This window comes from Pelodiscus sinensis, chromosome 1 (assembly GCF_052426305.1).
Source record: "Pelodiscus sinensis isolate ZL-2025 chromosome 1, ASM5242630v1, whole genome shotgun sequence".
Lineage (NCBI taxonomy): Eukaryota > Metazoa > Chordata > Testudines > Trionychidae > Pelodiscus > Pelodiscus sinensis.
Window position 1 is genome coordinate 104,820,186 of NC_143052.1, and position 22,674 is coordinate 104,842,859.

Consider the following 22,674-nt stretch of genomic DNA (forward strand, 5'->3'; position numbering starts at 1 on the left):
AACTTTTAAATTTGCAATTGTGAGGAGGGGGTAGGTTGGAGATATTCCCTCCCACCCCTTTCCAAAAGCTGTAAGGAGATAGAAGCAAACTTTGAGATGCACTACGGACCAATGCAGCAGACCAGGAGATGGATTCTTTTTCATGGCTTTCTCTATTCTGTGATAAGACTTTGAACAAATCTCTTCGCATCTCCTTCCCCTCCTGTCCATTGTCTATATTTTGTTTAGTTAGCATCTGCCCCAAAGGGGTTTATAATCTATTTCTTACTGTATATTCTACATAGAGCAGCTAGTACAGTGGGGTCCTGATCACTGTTCCCTCTAATCCAGTAATGGGCAACCTGTGTGTGACCCACTGTGGTTCTGCCTGTGGCCCTTGGTCACCTTGTCAACCCCCTTCCCCCACACCTCCTTGCACACTGGGGCATGGAAGCCCCACGCTTCCTACTCCTCCTCCTCCCTCCCATAACTTGAACAGCCATGAATTATCTGTTTGGGGCGGTCCTGCTCTGGGAGGCAAGGAGTGGAGTGGGGCCAAAGTGTGAATCAGCAGATCTGTGATGCTCCGAAAGTGCTGGGAGGGAGGGACGAGAGGAGGTAAATGTGGGGCTTGGGTGTTCCAGTGCATGAGAGGGTTGTGGTGGAGAGGGGTGCACAGGCCACGTGTGGCTCACTGAAATGGAGGGCTGCTCATGCGGCTCACTTACTAATCATGGCTGCCCATTGCTGCTCTAATCTCTTCCATTCATTTGTGAATTTGTTTTGCACCCACGTGCAGAATATTTTTTTCTGTGCACTGAGGCATCTGCAAATGTGCACCACCAGAAGAAACACAAATCTAGCTGTGGGCTCTGCAACTGGGCAGTCTTTGAATCTCAGTTGAGCAGCCACCCAAATGCACAACTTACAGGGAGCACTGGTTCTGATCTTACTTGAGCCACCCATAGGGCCGATTTAATACAAATAGCCATATGAAAAGAGAGCAGCATGTACTAGGAACCTGGAGACTGAGGCATCTATGTTTTACTAGAGTTTTGTCTCTTGGGAAAATGGAATACTTTGTCGGCAGACTCCACCTTGAGCTCCTCATTGGGGGTGTCAGGGAGGGAGAAAGTAAGCAATCCTGCGATCCGCTAATTAGCTATTCATTCGGTTAAACTGAGGTCAGGTGACTGTATGGGTGACTCTGTGATCCCTGAAGGGCCGTGAATCTGAGATGATCCTTGGTGCACATCTGCCTTCCTCCTTGTGCTTCTGTAGCTAGGAATGCTTTGCCATTACTCCTGGACTTGAAGCTATTTGCCCTGACTGAAAGTGAAGTTGGCTTCCAACTTGGCTGTGGGACCTCAAGTGAAAGGGATGGAGCCTCAAATAGAAGGGGTATGGTGGGGCCACATAAGTGGTAAGGGTCTTTGCCTCTGCCACTTTTGTAAAGGCTCTGCTGTCTCTGCAGTGTTGTCCATACTTTTGCAAATTCTCAGGCTGTGGTACAATTCAAGCAGAGTCTGTAACCCTCATGTTGCTTGAAATTTGTAATAAAATGATCGCTGTGTGAATAAAATAAACAGCATTCCCCAATCAGATAGGAAATGGTCCCTGCTTATATGGGAATGGAGGTACAGTGAATCCAGATTTGGCGTTAACAGCAATGACAAGTATAGCAATTGTGCTTACTGTTTTCTGTTTGATTGAAGTTCTTCTGTTTTGAGAGGATTTCCTGAACCTTAAATGTAGGTCAAGGTGTAGTTTAGACCCAGAGATGATGATGATGATAACGTTTATAATAAGTAAATAAAAAGATTTAGGGCTCAATTCAAAAGCATCTGGCTATTTGCCTATTGTCTACTCCTGCTGTAGCGTGATCGTGGTATGTCTGTCACTTGCATCTCTTCTCTCTTTAATTTTGCCAGTCTGAAAAGTACCCCCAGAGGTTTATTACCAAACAGTGTCCACTTTGTCAGGGCTGCTTCGGTGGCTTTGGTTTCGTTATCTTTGGTGCTAGCAGTGGGAGAGCGTGGGGTGGAGAAACCATCTGAAAGTCTGTAGAAGGACCTATTTGTAGATGAATGCAGCTTCTCACCTGAGGGAGGTGGGTTTGGCATCTTACATTACAAACTTAATAAAGGGGTCTTGTGTCTGCCGCTGGGTTTGCTGGGGAGGGGGGGAAGGTAGCAGGAGTAACGCTGAGAGACCAGGGCCTGTGAGGTGAGGGAACACAAGGCAGCACAAGGAAACAGTTATTCATACAGACAGGGGCCAGTTATCTGTCAGAGGCAGGAAAAGAGAGTGTAAATCAGACCACTGAGTTAGGACTTTGTACTCTATTACGAGTGATGCCTTCGGCAGCACGTGGGGGCTTTTAAACAAGCATGGGCTCTTTACAGAGTAAAGGGAACTGCTTGTGTCACAGTGGAGTGAGTTCTCCTTATTTTCTTTCAGCAGAGCTGGGGCTAGGTGTTTTCCCATGAAGCTTCTAGTCTGCTCCAGCATGAGCTTCACTTCCTGTGATAAACTGGTTCTCAGGCCGCAGCTTCAGATGTTATCAGCCTCCATTATTATTTTTAAGGGACAATAAATTTGAAAGTAGAGGATTGTGAAAATGAAGACACTGTAATACTCAGGCAAGTACCAAGCAGCATAGAGCTCTGCAAACATGTCTGTCCAGCTTTTAACACCATTTTGCTGTTCCAGTTGTAGGGCCTTCTTCCATTGCACCTAGTGCCTGAATAGCAATCTTCAGACTACCATTTGAGACAGTGAGTGGTGGTTTTAGGAAGCAGACAAAAGTCTGCCAGAGGCTAGGTTAAGAACTAAGTCCATGTGTAAAATCAAGTCTTTCAAAGAAAAAAGCTAGGCTAAGAGGCATAATGTGCACTTAGGTTTATTACTGCTCAGTAGCAATCCATGGTGGGCTGGAAGGATCCCAGGAGCTCTACGGGTGTAAAATCCCATTTAATTGATTCACTAGTTAATCATCTTGTTTATCCGATTAAAGTGGGGGGCGGAGAAGGGCCACTGCAGCCCAGTTGGAGTGGCCGCCCACTGCTGACTTAGGCTGGTTCCTCCCACCACAGGCAGGGGCTGCACTGGCCACGCTGGAACAGCCCCTGCCTGCTGGACGCCCAGGCCTGCGGATAGAGGCTGCATTGGCAGGCGGGGAGCTGCTGCAGTGCCCACTGGTTAACCTTTACTGGTAAAACACCCACATTCCTAATAACGGCTCTCTGTTTGAATCCCTGATCAAGCTGAGGCGTGATAGGAGTCTGGTGTTTCAAAGAACGCTGCTAGCTTACGGAGTTCTAGCTGCCAACCCAGCAGGGGCTGGCGACTTTGCTCACAGTTCTACTCTGTCTTCGGGAGCCAGAGTTTGGAGGACTTGGGAAGAGATTTTATAGCAAAGATGACAATAACCTATTTTTAGATGTGCTCTCCTGGAGCCATGGGGGCTGGTAGAGGGAATACCTGAGGTATCATACAATAAAGGGGAGAGAATACCTGAAGGATCCTACAATAAAAGGGAGGTCTGTGGGGTACATCTTGGTTCTGTCCTTTCAAAAGGTTGATTGAATGGAATGGTGTCTTTCCCTATGTGTACATATGAGATGATTGTCCAAAAAAAAGCGCCAGATAATAATCTCCTGGTTAAATATACTGCTGCCTGCATCCCTTACTGCTAAGCTATCCATGCCCTGATGTATATTTGATAGGTTAAACTGGCTTTTCAGGTCTAGAATAACTCCAGATAACTTCTGCAGAACAGAATGGCTGTGAGGCTTCTGTGTTACCACCAAAGTGTGATTCTGATGAAGCAAAATCACACTTTTTAAAAATGATAAATGTCTTTGCCATGGCAGCTGAGACCTTGTGAAATCAGGGATTGGAATTTTTATTAATCGCCAAGTACAGCCCAGAGGGCAGGGCCTCCTGCTTGCATGATGTAGTATGTCTCTGGAGAACACTCAAGCCTGCTGTTTCAGTTCATTATGAGTGTAAATTAACAGTGCCTTTCCTCCCAAGGTGGCGTACAAACTATAGCCCCAATAAAACATGTCCAGGAGGAGAGAAGTAACAAAATAATACACTGAACATTTCACAACGCTGAGGGGAGGGAACATTTTGGCAGAGCTTGTAAGAAACAATTTGCTTTGTTGAAAAGTGCCATGGGATATTTAATGTCCTGATGAAACAGAGAGCATTGTGTTTAAAGATTTCATCTGAATGATCCACACACAGTAAACTGAAGGGAACTCCCATTTCAGTACAAGGGAAGTTTTAATTGGTGTGGGGAATGTGCTGGGAAGAGCGAAGGAAGAGAGAGAGGAGGAAGGAATGTCAGGGAGAGGGGTTGCAAGAGTGCAGTGTCCTTACTCTTGAGATGAAATTTGGGCAGCATTGCCTTTGTCTCTAAATGTTCATTTATATTTTAAGCTGACCAGAAAACTTTCGACATAGACATTTAGAAAACCCCAAAATTCATAGTCGTCACTATACAGTTACTCTTCCCCGCTGAACTGGGGTGACTGTTTGAAGCTTCTGATTACAGAATACATGTTTTCATTTTTAACCCCCTCAGTGTGCTGATTTAAATTACATCTCTTCTTGCCAGCCGTGTAAGTTAGGTTACACCGCAAAGTAATGATTAGTCTCAAAGTTAGACTGTTGCCTCCCTTTTTCCTGTTCCTCCATTGCCAGCAGCATTGTATGCAGTCTTGTGATCCGTGGGCTACATGGAGGCTGCATGTTTGTGGCTGAACTCCAGTAACTTTGTTCTGCCTAAATATATATCCCCTCTCCCGATGGAGTTCAGATGTATAAGCTGTTTGTCACTGTTGTATTTCCTGATTCTAGCTCCGAGAGGCTGTGATTCAGTGCCTGGTGAACTGCCACCGCTCTGCCTACATAGGACTTATGAGTGGCATGCTGTAAATCAATCCATTACAAACTGAGCTTTCATGGGACGCAAGTATATACAAATGCAAAGGCTTTTTGCATTTTCTTGTTGCTTCCATATATGCAGTGAACATGTGTTTCTTGAGGTAGAGAAACAGCAGATAATGAAAAACCCTTTGCCTGGATAGATACTCATGCTACCCAGCTTGGTTTTTCTCTGGTTGATGGCTCTTCCAAGTAGCACCATCTCACCACTGAAATGAAGCAGCTGCTCTGAACCAGGAGCATGGTACAGGGGAAAGGAATAGCTTTCACAACCAAACAACAGTGGTAATTTCTTTGGGCAGGATGCAGTGATCGGAATTCAGAGTTACATGTGGTGGTGGTGGTGGAGCCCTCCTGAGTTTTCACCTTTACATTCATGAAGCTAGAGCAGGCTAACTCAGACCAAGGCAAGCAGAGCATGATTCTCTCCACAAGTGCTTGCAGATTCACCACTGCATTGGCTAGTGTTATTGTGGAGTCTGCATTGCCACTCCCATCCCGTCCTGGCGCTCAGTGCAAAAAAATCTAGCTTGGCCAGCTAAACACCATTGAGCTTTCTTATAGCGCTGCCAACACATGATTGTACATTTAATTTCCTCCTGTCAGAGTACACATCTTATGCAGTGACTCCCAGCTGCTGTGAGCCGCAAACCAAGATAATCACAATGACACCAACGTGCCTATGAAATCATTAAAGCCATTATCCCTTTTTATGCTAACTGGGTGGGGGGAGGAAAACCTTTGGGGGAGACATTTAATTTTGGAAGAGCAAAAAAGCCTCTTGGTTCCTGATAAATGTCACTCAGTCTCTGTAGTTGTGTAATGACTGTAAGCACCAGGGTAAGGGAAAGTCTGCCTAGACACTGACCCTGTGAGGAACAACAAAACTGACGTTAGCCTATGTAGAATGCTACTCCCAGACTGCTGTTTCTGATGGCTTGTTCCACCCGTCTTGTTAGCAGCCATCAGCAATATCTGGTGGTGATTACCCTCTCTCCTCTCTAACCTCTTAGCCCCATATCATGGGGCTCAGGATATAGGTTACAGTTATGAAATGGCTCAGATGTCTGCATGGAACAATAGACTAGATATAGGAACAGGGGCTTGTTAATAACAAATGAGCTAAATCATTTTTTAATTTGTTTTTCTGTTTCGTCTCTGATCTCAATGTGTGGTGGTCACTTTCTTTCCCCGCTAGGTGACCTGGAAAGTGAGGAATGGTGTCTGGGAGCAGAATTGACCTCAGCGACCATAAAAACTGAACCCACGCTGTGTGAGGCACCAGGCCTTACCCCCTCGGTCAGTCTCACCATCACACCCACGCCACTGGAAGGGGAAGAATCCCAACTGCAGTCTGATGCCACGGTACTTGCAGACTTTCTATTCTCCTGCTTGTCCATATTGAAGAAGGCTCCCATAAAGCTTTGCCATTGCAGTGTAGCCTTTCTATTGTTTGAGAACTCCAGGTAATTATATAGAGTATTATGGTTTGGTATCCTCTCTGGATTGCCAGTCTCCAATAATACTGTGACTGCTCATTTTTAAAATGACGTGTCTCTATTAATGTACCGTTGGCTGTTGGCTGCCCCATTTGCTTTTCTACACATTCAGCTTCTTCTGGACAGAATCAAAAAGCTTGGGGTTCTCGCTTCTCTCGAATGTGAAAACTTAGTCTCTGAATCAGTCCCACTTAAAATTGCTAACTAGTTAACCCTGGGGAACCTGGCAAGCTGTACAGCATCTGTTATCAATGACGATTTTGTCTCAGGGTTGTTCGAACTCATCCTAGCCCAAATGAAAACACCCATGTGAGGTGGCCAGAGCTTGTAATGAGAAATTCTCTGTCATGCTTTGTAAGGTCAGCTGTGCCACATATCTGGGTTTTCATTGCATTCAGCTTTTACAGCGTATTGGGCTGCTGATGTCTCCAGCCCAACAGGTTTAGTAAGGAGCGTTCCTAACATGTTTGTGACCACAGGCTCGACAGCCAAAGAACATTCACCAGGGCTTCGTTTGAATGGGCTTCAGTCAGTGACAATAAATGACAGGATTAGACAGCTCTCTCCTTTAAATGTCTGTTCTTTCAGCTCTTCCCTTCCCGCCTAAGTAGCCAGGAAGGGTGGTTGTGTCCAGTCCAGGGTGATGTAATTCCAGTTGCACCATGGGCAGGCCATGTTCACATTGCTTATGTGAAAACTAACTTACTTCACAGGAAGGCAAAAGATTTAAGACAGTCATAATCAATGTAGTTTGTGTGTGAATTCCTAGTCTCCGGGATGTGCCACTGCTATGGCTGGGGTGCCACAATATCACAAGCAGGATCAGGACCACTTTACTCTTCAAAATTCAGTGGTTCCTGATCCTGTTTACTTTTGCTTTAGGGCAAAAAGTCACACAGTGAGATCTGGGCTGTATTGGCTACTGCAGTGACCATCACTGATTCACTCAGGTCAGGAATTACAGGATCAGAAAGCAGGTCGACTCCAGCCATGTGCTCAGCTGTGGGGGCACCATCTCTCTCCGTATCCTCTTACAGTTCTGGTGTATAACTTTATTTGCCTGTTCCTTCTCCATTTTGCAAAATGAACTTGACCCCAGTATCCCAGCTCATAATGACAAATAAACCTATGCCCTTTCCAGAGGGTAACTCTCCTGTCGTCCTCTCAACAGTGCAAAGTGCTCTGACTTCTCCCAGCTGCCAAACCCTCCTCCCACCAAAAAGAATATTTCTCTTTTTGCAGAAACCTGCTGAAACTCATTGCACCTTGGTCTAGCAAATGCTAGTGTCAGCTCTGTTTCCAAGAGTAGTAATTTGAATGCAGAGCACATTACCCGTTGGTCTGAAATGTCATCCTGAGAAGTAATCTCTTCTTTAACTAAATTATACCAGTAAGAGAAGCCCCAGCAACTGTTTTCCAGGAAAATGGTCTCATTGACCTATGTTAATATGCTACAGAGAAGGAGTGTAAAAATATCTTGGAGTAGGGGGAGCAAAGAGGTCTGGTTGCTTATGGAGAAGCTTTCCGTTTTCTTATACTCAAATTTTGTGTTTTTTAAATTCCTTCTGTAGATGAAACCGTTGAACCAGAAGGTTCTTCCAGAGATTAAATTGGAGCCACATGAAGTAGATCAGTTCCTGAACCTGTCTTCTAAGGAAGGTTAGTTAATTACCAACCCAAGATGCTGGGCTTTCTGTCTGTCTTTGCTAATCTCCAGTCCAAGCCTGCTGCCTCCTAGAGATTTGATTCATGCTGCTAAAGAAACCCACCTCTTTGGCCATTTATATGGGTTTTTTCCATAAAGAGAATGATCCCTTCCATCTGTAACATATTATTTATTGCACAATTACTGGACAGAACGAGAATCCTTGAGATCTAGGTTACTTAGACTGGAAGAGAGGCAGACTTGAGGGGACTTGATTGAGTATTTGGAATTACGAAGAGTATAGCACACACTGACTCTTCCTCCTTTTTATCTTATGAACACAAGAATAGCCATACTGCATCAGACAAATCATCTAGCCCAGCATCCTGTCTTCTGACAGTGTGGCCAGCAATGTGTGGGACAAGTTTATACTGCTGTTACTTGTGCTGTACCTACTCTATGGATGAATAAAAAACTTCAGTCATGAGAGTTACCTATTTGATACCTTCAAGAAAAACTAAACTACACAACCTGCTAAATAATCTGCTGCTTGACTGTCAACTCTCCAGGGCAGAGACTGACTCTTTCCTCACTACGTTCTTAGTGTCTGGAAACAAAGAACAATTCATACACAGTGAAGTTAGAATTGAATTAGTAATAAAAAGAGATGGTAGATGGTTTGCAGAGTTAGCATCCAGACAGTGCTTAAACTCTGCTGTCTCCATTAATGCTGCTTCAGGAGTTAAGGGGACATCACATATTGGAGGAGTCTACTTTGTACCACAGAGCATTTGGGGGGGGGGGGGGGGAGAGGAGAGCGGATAGAAATGTCCAGACATGGTACTACATATGCAGATTCTTTTAACTCTGCTCCTTAAGAGAGGTGAGCAGGTCATTGGGAAAGGTCACTTTATTGCCCTGCTGGTAGGTTTCAAACTCTTGGCTAAGTGGTATACAGCTGGAAAGCTGAGGTAGATCAGCATTTGCAAGTCTCCCCTTGAGAATCCTGCTCACTTCAGGGCCTTCAGAACAAGGTAGTGCTGCCTGGTTTTGTGCTAACTTGCCTCTAGTTGTAAAGCTGCTTCTACTTTTTGGTTCTTCTGGAGCTTCCTCTTAATTGTTCCTCATTAGAATAAACATCTTGTTTTGCTTTCCCCCATCTCATCAGCAATGGATCCTCTGCATCTGCCTCCAACCCCTCCCAGCAGCCATGGCAGTGACTCTGAGGGGGGACAGAGCCCAACTAGGTCCCTCCCACCTTCAAGCCCTGTCCAATTACAAGCCACAGCTAAAGTGACATCACGCATGGCTTCAGCACTCTCTAATTCGCCTCTCCTGACAGCACCACATGTAAGTTTGGTGACTTTTATCCAATTGTTTTTTTTATTGTTACCTGGTATTATACTTTTTCTGTACTTTCAGTTTGTTGTTATCTCTTTGGGAAACTCCAAATTCAGTAGCTGGGCTTTGGCTTCCCCATTCATTGTCTGGAGCAGGAGTCTGCAGTGAAGAGATATGTCTTATGTAACAAGCTTTTCCTTTATACCTTGCTGCAGCTATTAGTAGAGCCCTAAACAGCCAAACACATGTGCTTTATATGCGTAGGTATCCACATTCATGGCTCACTTCTGCAGATGTGAGTACAAATTTTCTCTCTAGAACCCTGCAAATTTGTGGATATTCAGTCTGACATCTGCAGATGTGGGTACCTGCAGGTATAATGCAGATATCTGTGGCTCATTTTTGCAAATGCAGATGTAAATGCAGATGTAGATGCAGATACCAATTTTGTGTGCATGCAGGGCTCTGGCTATTAGTACGTTCTGATAGATTGACACATGCAGTTACCTGTGTCGTAGTGGATGTCTTGCCACTTTATCTTTAGACAGTAGGTGATCAACTCTAGCATGGGATTTTCCTAAGTACCCCTCATTGCTCAGTTCTCAGACTGTGGATTGGGACCCTAAGAATGTCACAGCCCCATTTTAATGGGTCCACTATGGCTGGCATTAGACATGGTGTGGCCTGGGGTCCAAGCCCAACCCCACTCCCGCGGGCTTCAGTCCTGGGTAATCGGGCTCATGTGACAAGCCTTTTGCCAGGGACGAAAGCCCCTGGGTTATGAATTTGCCTCCCCTGCGCGGGACGATGTAGTTTGGATTTTGGCCCCTGCACTCAGGCAGTCGTGCTCTGGTGGACTCTGGCTTTGGTCCCCCTTCCTGCAGTCATGGACAAATTTGTGTTGTCAGAAGGAAGTCAAGATGTAATGAAGCTTGAGTGAAACTAATGTTCCTCCAGTTCAGGTAAATGGGAGTTCTACCATTGACTTCTGTAGGAGCAGCATTGGGCCAGTAACGAGTGCCTTTGACCATTCCATCTAAAAGGTTTACTCTGGTACCCTTTGGATGTTTTCCATTTGTTCTCCATCCATCACAGGTAGGGAAAGAGTAAAGGGAATAGGCCAAGGGAGTCGTCTCTGAAGCAGGGGTGCCCCTCCCTTCTGTTTTCATTAGGGTTATTTCACACAGAAGTAAGTAGGTATCTGCACTTCTAATACCTACACCCTACAGAACAACTGAGCAGGGAGTCATGGATCTAGTTGTTTCCTTTTTCTTTGCCTCTCCCTAACCCCTCATCCCTGTGGTACATGCAGAAGCTTCAGGGAACTGGTCCCCTGATCTTGACGGAAGAAGAGAAGAGAACACTGATAGCAGAGGGTTACCCTATTCCTACAAAGCTACCCCTGACAAAGGCAGAGGAAAAAGCACTGAAGAAGATCCGCAGGAAAATCAAGAACAAGGTAATTTTAAGATAGCAGCTCTGCTGGATGTTTCCCTCCCATGTCTCGTATAAAAATGCTACAACACTTCTACAATAAAGATCTATAGTGCTGTAGGGTCTCTTCTATCACTTGGAACATACCGCTTAAGTTACCCATCTAGCCAGTGTGTGTCTGTCTGTCCTGCTACTTTTGTGGCTCATCACCATAGCATCTGAGTAGCAATTAAAGCTAACACAATTATAAATATATTTATTTATGCGTATTCTAGGTGCTAGTGCAGGAGCGGATAAAATATGGTCCGGGAACAGATCCAGTCCACCAAACCTTTCAATCCAGCCCGCCTCCCACCCCGTTAGACCCACAGGCAAGGAGCAGCCCCAGGGCTCAGAGTGGCTGGCCGCTCCATCTGCCTCTCTGCTCTGGGGGAGGGTAGAGGAGGGGAAGCTTTACCTCCCCCCATCCACAGCATAATCTTTCAGCTCCCATTGGCAGGTTCCAGTCAATGGGAGCTAAGAGATTGTGCTGGAGGCAAGGGCAGCCAATGGAACTGACCAAAAGGAGCTGAACAATTGTGCTGGAGCCGAGGAAGCCTCTTTCCCACCCCTACCAACCCCCAGGCACACAGCGCAGAGAACCACATGCAACAGTCAGCCACTGAGCCCTAGGGCTCCAGCATGTAGGGAGCCTGCCTGATAGTCCTGCTGGGAGGCTAGCTGGGAGCTGCCTAGATAAACGCCCACTGGCCGGAGCCTTCCTCTGGCACCCCACCCCCTCGTGCACTCCAACTCCATGGCCCAGGTCACCACCCAAATCCTGTGCACTCTCCTTCCCCCAGGTTACAACTCTCTCCCAGAACCTGCACTCCTCCTACATCCCTCCCCCAGGCCAGAATCCTTTCCTGCACACATATGCCCTCCTTCACTCAAGCTCCCTCTCAGACCCCACACCTTCTCCTGCACACCAGTCCCCCTATCCTGAGCTCCCTTCTGCACCCAGCCTCCACCCCAGACCCTGCAGCCCCTCCATAGAAAAGTGTGGCCCTAGAGCACTTATAAAATATTTGGAGCCCCCCCCAATCAAAAATTATTGCCCACTCCTATGCTAGTGGTATATGAAATCATGTCAGCTAACTCCGTTTAAAGAAAGCCATCCCTTTTTTGCCTTGTCTAGACAGAGCCTCTGGGTCCCCTCTACTATGACATAGATGTCCACCCACCATTTTCATGTTTGTAAATCTGCTGTGCATCATGGTCCATATTCTTCAATCAGTATAATTCCAGGGCTTTATATTAGCTATTTTATGCCAGGACTCTGAAATATCATAAGTGCCTTGCTTTTCCTTCAGCCAGGGGAATAGCTGGTGAGAAGGGCAAGCTTTCCAACTTGACCCCCTAAATTATCCTTGCACAGATCTAGTACACACTCAGATATTTTGTAGGTGTGGATGCATGGGCGCTTGCATAAGTCATGTATTTATCCAGTATTAAAACTGGAACGTGGTGCATTTTATAAACACATGTCCCATTCCTGCCCCTGAAATTTTTCCTCTAAGTTAAAGTATGAGACCAAAAATTAGAACAGGGGCATGACTATTGGCAGTCCCCGACTTACGCGGATCCGACTTATGTCGGATCCGCACTTACGAACGGGGCTTTCTCGCCCTGGAGCTCACAGGCAGCGGTCAGCCACCTCAAGCAACCCAGCAGCACCCCAGCTGCTCTGCCCCAGACGTCCCCAAGTCAGCCGTTGCTGAAACTGACCAGCGCTGACTACAGGAAGCCCGAGGCACAGTTGCTCTGCCCCGGGCTTCCTGGAATCAGCTGCTGATCAGTTTCAGCAGCACCTGACTTGGGGTTCTTAAGTTGAATCTGTATGTAAGTCAGAACTGGCGGTCAGTTTCAGCAGCGGCTGAATCTGGACGCCAGTTCCGACTTACATAAGATTCAACTTAAGAACAAACCTACAGTCCCTATCTTGTACGTAACCCGGGGACTGCCTGTATATAGCTTTTGTTAAGATTATATTTGCACTAGGATGGGGAATTGGCAAGGAAATGCTAATGCTGATTGCCAAAGGGAAAAAATAAATAAAGAGCAGCAAACAGACTTGGATTTAATAATGGCAATGTTCTAAATCAATTTGTTCAGTTACTTGTGGCTTCTTTTTGCTATAAAGATGTTTTTTGTGTGGTTTTTTTCCCCCGTCCCTCTTAGATCTCTGCCCAGGAAAGTAGGAGAAAGAAGAAAGAATACATGGACAGCCTGGAAAAAAAGTAAGCCAGCCTCCTTCCCCTTTCAAATGAACCAATAAAACAGTTGCTGAGATGGGAGGGTTGATCCTGTGTTTCCTGCAGAATGTGTTTCAGTTGCCACCTACTGGTGGCTAAAGGCAGAACTTCTCTACAGGAAAGAGAACAGGGTGGGTTTGGGTTCTACAGATAAAGTGTATTGTTGGTTAATGTTAGGCAAATATTACTGTGTCAACACCTGGTGCTTTGGTAGTAGGTCTTCTGATGTTAACATAGCATAGAAGCTGCCTAGAAACTGGTTCCTGCTTCAGGAGATTGACTTGTCTCAGAAACCTTAGTGATAGCTGTTTTGCCTTACCTGAAAAATCCTGCTTTTGTTGATGCTATCCTTGTCCCTCAAATCAGTACCTGGAAGCCAGGGATTTTGGCCTGGTTTCAGTGTAATCCACAATCTTTCCCCCTAACCAGCAGCCTGCTGTGCTCTGCTTCGTGTTGTACAGTTTCCTAGCTACTTTTGTGTGGAATCTTCTTGTGAATATGCTAACATAAAAAGGGTCCAAGCTGAATCCTGGTATCACGCTAATAGGTCTAGTTAGTTGGATTGCAAATAAGCCAAGACAAATTAATATGCATCCATACGTTTCAGTATTTGGTATGCCACTTGGCTACTCAGCATGATTTTCATGGTTCGCTCAACAGGCAGTGTCCAGCCCAAACTGAGCTCTGAATGATTAAATTTCTTAAGATGGTGGGGACAGAAGCAGTAGATAAAGTAAGAGGTAGAGAAGCAGCACATTGGTAGTGAGTTTTCTTTATCAAGACGCTGGAACCCGCCCAACACCTTACTTTCAGGGCACCCTTTATCCCGCCTCTCCTTGGCCGGGGGGGCAGAAGGGAAGGGAGAGGGTGGGACTAAAACCCTCCACGTTGCCCTCTCCAGGCGAACGCCCTATCCCCGAGGCCACTCTGGAACCCGCCCCATAACCTTTCTATAACCATATACACACAAAATCTATGCCCCAAATTAATTACTCTGAAGTATCCTGAATCTTTCCTCATCTCTCCTTGTATGCAACCCATCTGTTAACTCCTAATACTTTTTTTGGTGATGGCTCCAACAATTTATCCTCTTTCTCTTTCTGTCTCCAGCTGAAATAGTCCTGCACCCCTCAGGCCAAACCCTTGAAAGCCTGTTTCCCATCCACTCCTCTCACCCCTCCTCCCCCCACATGCCCAAGCACATGGCAAAGCTCTCCCATCTGCATCTTCCCCCTCTACTAAGAGGGGAGTCTGGTTTGTCTGGTCACCTTACTCACACTACTAGGCTATGTCTAGACTGCAGGCTTCTTTCGAAAGAGGCTCTTTCGAAAGATGCTTTCGAAAGAGCCTCTTTCGAAAGATCGCGTCTAGACTGCAGGCGGATTTTGCGAAAGAGCAATCCGCTTTTTCGAAAGAGAGCACCCAGCGAGTCTGGATGCTCTCTTTCGAGGAAGCCCTATTTACATTGAAGAACGCCTTCTTTTGAAAGAGGAACTTTCGAAAGAAGGCGTTCTCCCTCGTGAAACGAGGTTTACCGCCATCGAAAGAAAAGCCGCGTTCTTTCGAAATAATTTCGAAAGAACGCGGCTTGAGTCTGGACGCAGGGGAAGTTTTTTCGGGAAAAGGCTATTTTCCCGAAAAAACCCCTGAGTCTGGACACAGCCCTACTGTTGCTCATGAGGCAATATGTTCTTGGAAATGACAGATGTTCTTTGGAAATAAATATCATGGTTAATTCACATTGTGGTCCTGCTGTGAGGGCAGGGGGCTGGACTTGATGACCTCTTGAGGTCCCTTCCAGATCTAGTGTTCTGTGATTCAGTGCAGGTGAGATGCATTGACTCTGCTCTTCCAGGATACAGGAAGATCTATCAAGGACACAGTGTGAGAAAATGGGGGTTGTGTCTCTTTGCAGTCAGAACTACAGAGCACCATTTAAAATGAGTAAGAACCAAGTGGGTGAGGGGAGGTTGGGTCCTGCTTCTGGGATGTATGAAGCCCTAGGAAAGGAGATGGTAGTGTCATTTTTTTCCCCTCTGGACAGGCGTTGGGGGCGGTTGCAGAGCGAGCCGACCCCTCCCACTGCAGATCTAATTTCATGGAGTGGGCCCTGCTTAGGCTCACTGGCTCTTACCACAATGTGTAGGCAGGGCCTGCTCCTGCCCTTTTCTGGCCATTGTGCCACTAAATTGCTTGTCCCGAGTTTGACTGTCAGGCCAAAAAGTGGTCTGGCCCACCTCAACATTGTGGCCTATACTTGCAATGGTTAAACGGTGTGCATATAGCGGCCATGATTGTTTGTCAGAGCTGTTGTGGTGTGTCCATAAACCACCCACCTTAGAACACTGGTTATTTATAGTCACCTGGTCCACAGCACTGTTCCTGGAAAGAGTTACCCGAAAGACCCTCTATCAAACACAGAGCATGGCATGGTGGGATGGAGCTAGAAGGCTCATCAGGGCATCCTGTCCATGCCAATAAGCTGAGAAGAAATAACTATAGCTGATACTGAAGAAGCTGGACCTAAACTAAGAACTCATCTCAAGCACTACAACCAGCAGGTGTCACCAGTACTTGTAGACTGCCTAGGGTAACATTTGTCAGGGGCTTTTTTTAGGTGGTGTGAGATTAGACTTTAAGATTTGCAAAGGTCTGCAGCAATGTGTTTTCATCTAGAATAGGCTCTGTTTTTACCCCCTTTGTTGAAATATAATGGATGTCTGGTTTTAAGTTTGCCTTTCCCTCCTTGTGCTTTCCTCAGGGTTGAGTCCTGCTCAAATGAAAACAGTGAGCTGCGTAAGAAAGTGGAAGTCCTTGAGAACACAAACAGGTAGGATCTGAAAGGACAACTGGAGCATGCTTCTAAAATGAAAAGTAGGAAATCTGAAAAACAAGGGATCAAGTACCAGAACTGTGGACAGTGACTCATGAGAAATGGATCCATCTGATCTGGTTAATGACAAAGAAGGGGGAGGTTAAATATGTTTAAAAAACCTGGCCTTGTGTTCAGTTTTCTCTAATTTTTTTCCATCACCGCATAGAATGAATTTTGTTATGCACACCAAAGCATGTGTGGATGTGAACCACCAATAGAAACACATGCTGCTGGCTGTAGGCACTGTGAGCTCTCTGCTAATCAGCTGGGCAGCATTTGAATCTCTCCTGGGTGGCTGACCAAGCACTCAGCTTATAGGGAACACTGCTGGTGATCAAGTATTAAGCATAGTGAGAGAGACCTTAGGTTTGATGCTTAGGGTACTCTCCCTAGGCTAGTCACTCTCCCAGCAAACTTCTGGACTGATCTAAGAGTGAGACTGCTGGGCTAGAAAAGTCTCATCAAGCCGTCTTTTACTAATGGAAGACTGGTCTGACATGAGACCTTGGGAGAAGAGAGGCCCTAATCTGGAGTGTAGGGCTGCAGTGGACACGTGATGCCTAGATCTAGAACCCTAAATAATTCTTCTAGAATTGTGATCATTGATTGCCTGACATCCTTCTAAGGCACCTGTCACTACAGCATCTCTATCAGTTTAGCGATGCAGGTTTTTTTTTGAGAACCCCTTTCTTACCCCTCTTCACTTAATTTAGAAGCAGGTAGAGGTGAATTCAGGTGGCTTACTCAAAGGACAAACAGCTGAGGCCATTTCACAGCTTAGCTCCCATATCTGATAAAAGGAAGACTATTGTTTGTTGAAAATATTCGGGCTCTTGTGCATCATGATTTAAAGGTTTTAAGACTTGAGCTCAACCTGATATCTAGTGCTGGCAAATTCCCCTGAGAATAGCTTTCCTGTCTATGTACAGGATGAGTCTGGCGTACATATCTACACAGACATGAAGCGTGGAGGGAGGTGGTCAGTGAAATAACTGAGCTTTAAAGATAAGCCCTAGAACCTAGAAATGGACCTAAAATTTGTCTGGCAACCAAGGTGTTGCTCAATGAGTGGCATGTGTTGTTTCTAATCTCCAGATCCAATTTCTAATTTCATGGAGACAGACCCCGTATCACTGTAATTTGCTGGAGAATGTCTCCCACACACTGCTCATGCATAAAGACATCTGCTGCTTGTTTGGAGAGATCCAAGCCACTTCTCTCCCCTCCTCTGCCCATCTCCCCACTCTGCCTTATGCATGAGAAGGTTGGCATTGCTGTATAAGATCAGACCGGGTCGAGAATCAGTTTCTGATGGGAGCTCATGGGAGCTGTTTTAAAACAAGGTGCAAGAAAGAGAAAATAGCCAGTTACAGACTCTATTCCCCTTAACAGCCCCCTGAAAAGGCTCTCCCCAAATAGCCCTTGTCCCCAGTTTTTCGTGTAAGCATAGTCTTACCCAATGTGACACACAGCAGGCTTTCCAGAAATCTTGCCCCTGTCATGTGTTCCTCACACCCAAGGTTGCCTTGTGTAATAATGAAAAGAAGTTCTATTTTTAATAAAACTCAATGTTTTCCCAAGTTGCTGATGCTCTTAGCTCTGATACTAAACCCTGAAACAGCATCTGTTTGGGTGATGTTATCCCCAAGTCTTTCACATCCCAGATGTACAGAATTAGTTGCATCGTTTCCATTCATCAGCCTTGCCTTTCTTAGTGGTGTTGGGCTAGCGTGCCCATCCCAGGTGATAGCATGAAGGGTATGTGCAGCTACATGCTGCAGTGAAAAGCAGGATGGATCCATGCAGCGGCTTGTAGCGACGCTTGTCAGTGAAAGGCTCTGGCAGTGGGCAGGCAATGGAGAAAGCTGACAGAGCCTTTAATTGCTGCCTACCTGCCGCCCCCTCTCCCCTGCCAGTGTCTTTTCCATGCAGCTGGACCCTTTCCCTGTTGTTTAGGCAATTCTTATGTCTGCCTCTTGTGCATGTTCATCATGATACAGTCTTTAGTTGAGTGATCATACATTTGAGGACCTTTGCCTGAGTGAATGAATAATTATTCAATATTTCTTTATCTTCCTCATCTAATGTGTGGCTCCCAGACCTTTATTTAATACACATTGTCTAAATCCAGGACTGAGCCAAGAATTAATAATTTTTCTATGGTGCTCTCACTGTAGTATTAGGATATTTCATCAATAGGAAACCAAGGCACAGGGATTTATTGTAGCATCCAGAAGTTTCCGTCATGGGCCAGGACTCTCTTGTGCCAGGTGCTATACAGACACTGAACCAAATGATGGTCACAGCCCCAAAGAACTTACACTCTCCAGATAAGACAAGAGAGAGCAGTTGCATACATGTGGGGTACTACAAGTGAGAGTATTGGTCTGCATAACAGGCAGTGGTCTCTGTACATCAGCTGCCTAACTGTTGAGTTTCTTATAGGCATCCCTGACAGGAGTTTTGATGAGGGTTTTGAAGGTGGATAATGAGGGGCAGCATTGAAAATGTTCACAAAAGCTCCAGTGTGTGAGGCAGCGCAGCAGAAGAATACTTGTTTGGAAATGTAACAAGTGGGTGGTGGAAGCTGGCATCTAAGGCCAATTGGAGGCAAGCATCGATAGCTCAGGAGCAAATGAGAGCTGATAGGTAAGGTGGGGCTAGGCCAGTAAGGTTTTAAAAAGGAGTTAAGAGCAACAGAAAAATGAGTGTGAAGACCAATAGCTTATGTTTGACACAATAGAAAAGTGGGAGCCAGTGGGGGAATTCAAAGGGGAAGCAGTAATGAACAATCGGCATGATGAGCTAGGGAAGCCATCTTTTGTGGCAGCATTGTGAATAGATCAGAGTAAAGCAAGATTGTGTTTGTCCGGGCTTGAGAGAAAGATGTTGCAGGAACTGAGACATGAGAGGATGAAAGCTTGGACAAGAATTTTCAGGTGTGTGAATGGATAGGAGAGTCTGTACATCTTAGAGATGTTACAGAGAAAGAATAGGTAAGAGTTAGACAAAACCTAGATGTGAAGGCCTACAGAAGAGGGCAGGGTCAAAGATGATGCCCAGGTTATGGGCCTGAGTAACAGGCAGGATAGTGGTTTTGCCCACAATGATTGAAAGAGGAGGAAGATCAGGAGCTCTGTTTTAGCCATGCTTCGCTTCAGCTGGTGGTTAGGCAGGAGATGCTGGGGGGAGAGAGGATGAGATTTTAATTCAGGCAGGAGAAGGTAGGTCTGTGGTAGAGAAGTGGCTCTATGAGTGGTTAGCACAGACATGGTACTCAAATTTGTGTTTGCAGATGAGATTGCACAGTGATCAGGTATAGAGCAACGATGGACAACTGAGGCTAGCGAATGGGCTGCGTGAGTGGCCCGCCATCTCAGGGGGAAGGCAAGATTGTCGTCAACAAGATGGTCTTCTGGGATTGAATAGTTTTGCTAACTGCTTGTGTGTGTAGCATTTGCAGGGTGTGAGAATTGAATGGTAGCAGCACTTTGAATGCAGAGGGAATGTATGGCTCTCAGTCAGTGTTGCGAGCAATTAGCACACACCGCACTTCAGGTGCCCTTGCTTTATGTGCATATCACTTCAGTAATACCGGTAGGGGGGAAAACGCAAAGATGGAAACCAGCGTAATCTGGCATCCCTGCACGTGGGCAGCTGTACGCAAAATATCTCACGAGTCATAGGCCCTCACAGGCCTCATTTGACCCAGGGGCCACAGGTTGCCCACCACCGGTTTAGAGAGAGAAAAGAAGAGGGCCAAGAATAGAGCCTTATGAAGCCCCCCAGAAAGCTGAAGAGCTGATGAGAAGGATTCTGCAAAAAGCAGCCTGAAGGAGGAATTGGAGAGGTAGGAGGAGAACCAGGGCAGAACAGAGTTATAGAAGTCAAGGGAAAGCAGGATTCCATTGTGATAGGCACGGCACAAAGTAAGAGAGAGTCCTGGCACCAGAAAGCTTCAATAGACAGGACAGACAAAGGATGGGAGAGGAAACAGGCATAAGGATAATGTGGAGGAAGTGACTGCATAAAGTCACAAAGGTGGTCAATGACAGAGCTGGGAGTAGAATCCAGTGGGCCATGCTGCTTCCCCTACATCATGCAGTCCGACTGGAGGAAACAGATATTTGGGATTAAAAGGAGTGTTGGAAAAAATAGGGTTTACCTGTATTAAATTAGCAAAGAAATAGGGTATTTATTACTGATTATTTCCCCCAGAGAAATAATAGAAATTGGATCCTATTTAAAATGTGCCTCACCAGATGTATGGATTACTTTTGTGCTGTGTGTGCAAACTGTACTGGGAAACTGATAGCACACAAACTGGTTATTACAACCTCTTGGCTCGTATGTGGATCAGGAATGATGGGATTGCCAGGGGAAACAACAACAGAAAGCAAGCTGTGCTGCTTTCCAACCTGACACACACAGATCACTTTGGAAGGTAGTGTTGTTGGGGTTTTTAAAGTGAAATCTGGTTGCTCTTTATTGGATGCTAAGAATAGTCCATTGAGACCCTGCTACTACTCCCATTGAAGTTAAAAGTAAAACTTTTGTTGACTTCCAAGGTGCAGTGTCAGGTGACTGTATTAGATCAGGCGCTTTGCAAGAGATGAAGCTGCAATAGTCACCAAAGTCTCATTGGTAATTCCTTCAGTTGATAAGGTGATCCTGCAGTGACCCATATTTCATGCTTGTGCCAGACAGCATGTCTTGTTCAGGAAAGTGTTGTGGTGAAGCTTGGATTGAGTCCATCCTTCGGTGTTAAAGGAACCTTTTTGAAAGAAATCTACCTATATAAAAACACAAAGAAGACATCACAGGCTGGAATGGATTTTCCAGAAAGACTAGAAGGGAAAGGGAATCCCTCAGTTACTTTACAGCTTTCTTGCAAGGCACTCCATTGGCAGGGAAAGCGTGAAAGCACATTCACACCTCCTAGGAGAAGGTGACCCTCTAATTGAATATCACCAGGAAATGTGTCAGACAGAGTGAGATTAATCCCAGGGTGTAAACCCCTTATCTGTACTGCCTCAGGATTTCATTTTCTCCCATTAAAATTCAGCCATGGGCAATATGTTTTACTAAAAGCATTCTTGACCTTCCTTCAGATGTTCAGCCAAGGCCTCTTGGTATAAAATGCCCATGTTCTTAACGCCACAAAGCTGCTCTTTCTATAGTTTCCATTAGCACATCTCACTCCAATAGTAATTTCATGGGGTAGCTGAGTTAGCCTGTTACAGAAAAAAACAACACATGGCCTGGTATCACTTTATAGACTAACAAAACATGTAGATGGTATCCATCTACATGTTTTGTTAGTCTATAAAGTGCTACCAGGCCATTTGTTGTTTGGTTTTTCTCCAACAGTAATGATATTGAAGGCACCTTTTCTATGTGAGAGGAGGCATTTTGACCTTCAATGATCTCTTCTAGCTTTTTGGACCAAGCTATAGAAAAGAAGAGCGGTTGAGTGTTCCATTCCATGGCAAAGGGGTAGCCATGTTGCTCCAAACAAATGAACTCCAGCTTTCTCTTGCCTTGGTTCCTTGTTCTGAGCTTGAAAATGCATCATGAGTATTTTAACTCCCAGCACTGAATCCTTGAGTATGGTGAACAAGACTGGTGGCCTTGATTCTCTCCTCATGCCAGGGTAAATAGGGAGTCACTTCATTGACTTCACAAAGGCTACTTCTGATTTTCACCAGTGTAAGTGAGGTCCAGTTTAGAGATGTTTGAAGATTGTTCTTGAAACTTACAAGTAGTTGTTTACTTCCAGTACAAAGTATCCATACTTTGTGCAATTGGTAAATACTTTGAGGCAAATCTAATGGCCCACTTACTGGGCCATGAAGGGCCCAAGAGGCAGTGGAAGTGGTATGCTTTCACTGCTTGGTGGGAGAAAAGAAAGATTTAGGGAGCATAGCATCTTGGAGTTCAGGTCTTCAGGGGCTCTCTGCACTGCAAGGTTTGCACAGGGAGTGGCAGAGAGGAGAAATGTTAGTGGATATGCCAATGCCACTATGCAGATCCATCTGCCATTTCCTTCCCAACACCCATCTCCACCTTCTCTCCTAAATCCCCCAGAGCAGCAAGAGCTGTGGCTATGTGAAGGCTTCTGTTATTGTCTCAAGACTGCAATAGCAGGCCCAGAGCTGGAAGGAATTTTTTTTCTGAAACTCCTCTGGACCTCTGGTGCCTCATGCCCAACTACTCTGTCTTGGGGAGGATTTGGTTTTGTGTCACTACAGTGATTTATGCATAACAAGGTTAAAAAAAAACATTTCCCATGACATGTGTACACTAGTTTAGAAGATGGAAATAGCCAAGCTCAGTATATATTTACCTTTTAAGGAAAGCTGGTTGTGTGACTCAGGCATGCTGTGTAACAGTATTGTTGAGTAGCTGTTGCGGCCTCCTTCATCTGAATTGAAGTGTCTCTCCCACATAATTGCCTGCAGTTGCCCCTATTGTAGATAAAGAACAGAAGAAGGATAACCACTTGTTTTATTTTACACCCAGCTGTGAAACACTGTATTTTCAACAGCATGTTAGACACCCTTGTGAAAGTTGGAAAGGATCTGCTGGCCCAAATAAATCTGTGCTGGGAGTATTCCTTGTACTAATTTCAGATTCCACTTCTGAAGTCCT

The 22,674-nt window shown here is 45.5% G+C and overlaps 1 protein-coding gene across 2 annotated transcripts in view; it reads left to right on the plus strand.

Moving 5' to 3' along the window:
• Window positions 1-22,674, plus strand: part of CREB3L2 (cAMP responsive element binding protein 3 like 2) — a 104,759-nt gene that overhangs the window by 67,850 nt on the left and 14,235 nt on the right. For both annotated transcript variants that reach the window (XM_006133371.5, XM_075940030.2), the window contains exons 3-8: window positions 6,134-6,300; window positions 8,006-8,093; window positions 9,248-9,429; window positions 10,733-10,879; window positions 13,075-13,133; window positions 15,910-15,978. In XM_006133371.5, the coding sequence (XP_006133433.2) occupies window positions 6,134-6,300; window positions 8,006-8,093; window positions 9,248-9,429; window positions 10,733-10,879; window positions 13,075-13,133; window positions 15,910-15,978 (712 nt within the window). The remainder of the gene's footprint in view (window positions 1-6,133; window positions 6,301-8,005; window positions 8,094-9,247; window positions 9,430-10,732; window positions 10,880-13,074; window positions 13,134-15,909; window positions 15,979-22,674) is intronic.